We start from the raw sequence: 2,352 nt of genomic DNA, 5'->3' as shown, positions 1-2,352 counted from the left end.
TGCAGTTCCCTCCACCCGTGGACTGCCTTGTAAATGGCTCGGCCATCTAGCGAACTCTTATTTAACCTTCAAAGTTGTGCAGCCTGGTCAGGAGAGGTGGCCCCCTTGGGGGAGTGGGATGGGCAGGGGTTGTCTGACTGCTAGGTGACCCCAGGCAGGAGCTAGCCCCCTCTGGTCTCTGTCCCCGTTTCACACAGGCCTGGGTGCCCTGGCTCAGTGACTTCTCTCTGAACTTTGGGACAGCAGGGGTCTGGGGTCTGGGGGGAGGGGGCGCTCACCGCTCTTCCTCATGACCAGCACGTCGCCGCACGCGTCCTCGATGGGCAGGAAGATCTCGGGGACCACGATGAGGATCCGGCGCTTGGGGGGTGGTGCAATGTGCCACACGCACTGGGCGTTGGCTGGATAGTCGCCCGGGTAGTTGGGGGACTCGATGTATCCTGTGTAGTCACCCAGCTCGCCCCCACAGTGCTGGTCTGTGGGTGCGGCCCATGGGGGTCAGGCTCCTGGTCCCTCCCTGGGTCACTGCACCCGGCCCTTCTGGAGCCAGACCCCCTCTGGTACCCTTGCCTCCTCGAGGGGCGGCCCTGGAGCCTGCCCGAGGCCCACCTTCCTCTGTGGCAGCATCTTGCCCAGCTGTCCCATCCAGAACCCCTGCAGGCCCACTCAAACACTCTAGGCCACCTGTCTTCAGCCTGAACTCGGGTCTCAGGCAAGTCTTAGGTGTGCAGTCCACGCAGGGCAACAGGTAAGACCAGAGGAAGGCCGAACCATCTCCTCCTCACCCTGTCCCCCAGGGAGGCCACACGGGATGTTTTCACGGGAGAGTGAGGGTCCCAGGTCTTAAGCTTGCAAGTGAACCCATCTGGGTTCTGCCCAAAGAACGGAACAGGAGGGCTGCAGGTTTGTGATGGGGCTGTGAGCCTTCATTGTAAAAGCCTCCCCTCACTTCAGAACTCCTGAGAAATACTGCGTTTTTCCTTTGCGCATGCTAAGGTGCCCTGGTGGCGCTGTGGACGAGGTGTTGGCCACTACCCACAGGGTCAGTGGTTCAAACCCACCAGCTGTTCCTCGGGAGGAAGATGAGGCTGTCTGTGCCATGCAGATGTATAGCCCCGGAAACCCTAGGAGCCGGAAGTGACTGGATGGCCGTGGCTTTGGTCTTTTGAGCCTTCTAGTGGCTTCCATGCCACCTGGCTGTCCCTGCGAGCTGTCAAGTGGGTTCTCATTGATGGTGAGCCTATGCATCCCAGTGGGACTGCCTTCCCAAGGCCTTTCTGGGGTGACCATTTTCATGGGAGCAGACTGTCTGGGGTGGGGCCGGGCTGGGCCCTGAAGTCAGCTTCTGCTTCCACCCCCTTTTCAGGGAACCTTCCCCAAACTCACTGCATGGACTCAGAGCGACAGGGCAGGGCTGCCCCTGTGGGTTTCCCAGGCAGCCTCGCCTGTCTCCCTCGGCTGGTGGACTCGGATTGCTGACCTCGCAGTTAGCAGCCAATGACTAAGCATTGTACCGCCTGGGTAAGTCAGGAGCCTTTAGCCTGCTGAAACATCACCAGCCACCCCGGGAAGGGTCAACTGAGCGGTGAAAAGGCACGAGCTAAGAACCCGAGCAGCATGGCTCTCAGAGCTGGGGGCTTGCTGCCTGCTCCCCACACCTGGACCCATGTATCAAAAGTCTCCCTGGTGCTCTGTCCTGACTGTCTTGGGTCCACTGTCCCAGACCTGGCCCTCAGGGCACCCAACCCCCCAGGAGTCCGGAGCAGGCCTGGCCGAGAGGCTGAGTGGTGTCTGTGAGGCATTAGGATGGAGGGAGGAACTTGCCACCAACAGGGAGCCAGCCCCCTGCACGTGAGCAGGGAGTGGGCGCGGGGCGGCACCTACTCTTGCAGTGTGTGATGTTGGTGGAGCCGTCGAAGTCGGTGCTGGTGTTGCCCGGGCAGGCAATGCAGTGGTTCTGGCCAAACTCCGGCTGGTAGGTGCCAACGGGGCAGCGGGTGCAGCGGTGGGTGGTGGCATTGTAGTGGTGGCCCGGTGAGCAGTGCACTGTGGGGGGGGGTGCGGGGGGAGGGCATGGTGGGAAGGGGGACACCCTCCCAGCCCCATACACCCCATCTGGCTTGTCTTGGGGTCCTAGGCCCTTCCGCAGGGCCTTTCCAGCACCCAGCCTGGCCCCCAACCTCCTGACCCCTTTGCCCCCGACACTTGTCCCTCTGCCCTGTGCATGCCCTGCACAGGGATCTAGCCATCGTGAAGGCGGTGGTAAGGGGGGGCGGGGAGAGGCAGGTGTGGCAGGTTCTCCGGGGGGCTTCTGAGGAGACCCTGAGGGACTGGAGCTGTTATTTGGAAGAG

General features: G+C 62.0%; 1 protein-coding gene across 1 annotated transcript in view; it reads right to left on the bottom strand.

Annotated features, from left to right (window-relative positions):
• SCUBE1 (signal peptide, CUB domain and EGF like domain containing 1) overlaps positions 1–2,352 on the bottom strand; it is a 135,289-nt gene that overhangs the window by 2,789 nt on the left and 130,148 nt on the right. Inside the window, exons 19-20 of the mRNA XM_045290811.1 lie at positions 1,885–2,046; positions 279–476 (exon numbers count right to left, since the gene is read on the bottom strand). Coding sequence (XP_045146746.1) covers positions 279–476; positions 1,885–2,046 — 360 coding nt within the window. The remainder of the gene's footprint in view (positions 1–278; positions 477–1,884; positions 2,047–2,352) is intronic.

The sequence above is a fragment of the Echinops telfairi genome, unplaced genomic scaffold, assembly GCF_000313985.2.
Source record: "Echinops telfairi isolate 266 unplaced genomic scaffold, ASM31398v2 ScPeMD7_2;HRSCAF=8, whole genome shotgun sequence".
NCBI lineage: Eukaryota > Metazoa > Chordata > Mammalia > Afrosoricida > Tenrecidae > Echinops > Echinops telfairi.
Note: the sequence above shows the minus strand (reverse complement) of the source record. Positions and strands in the feature narration are given on the sequence as shown.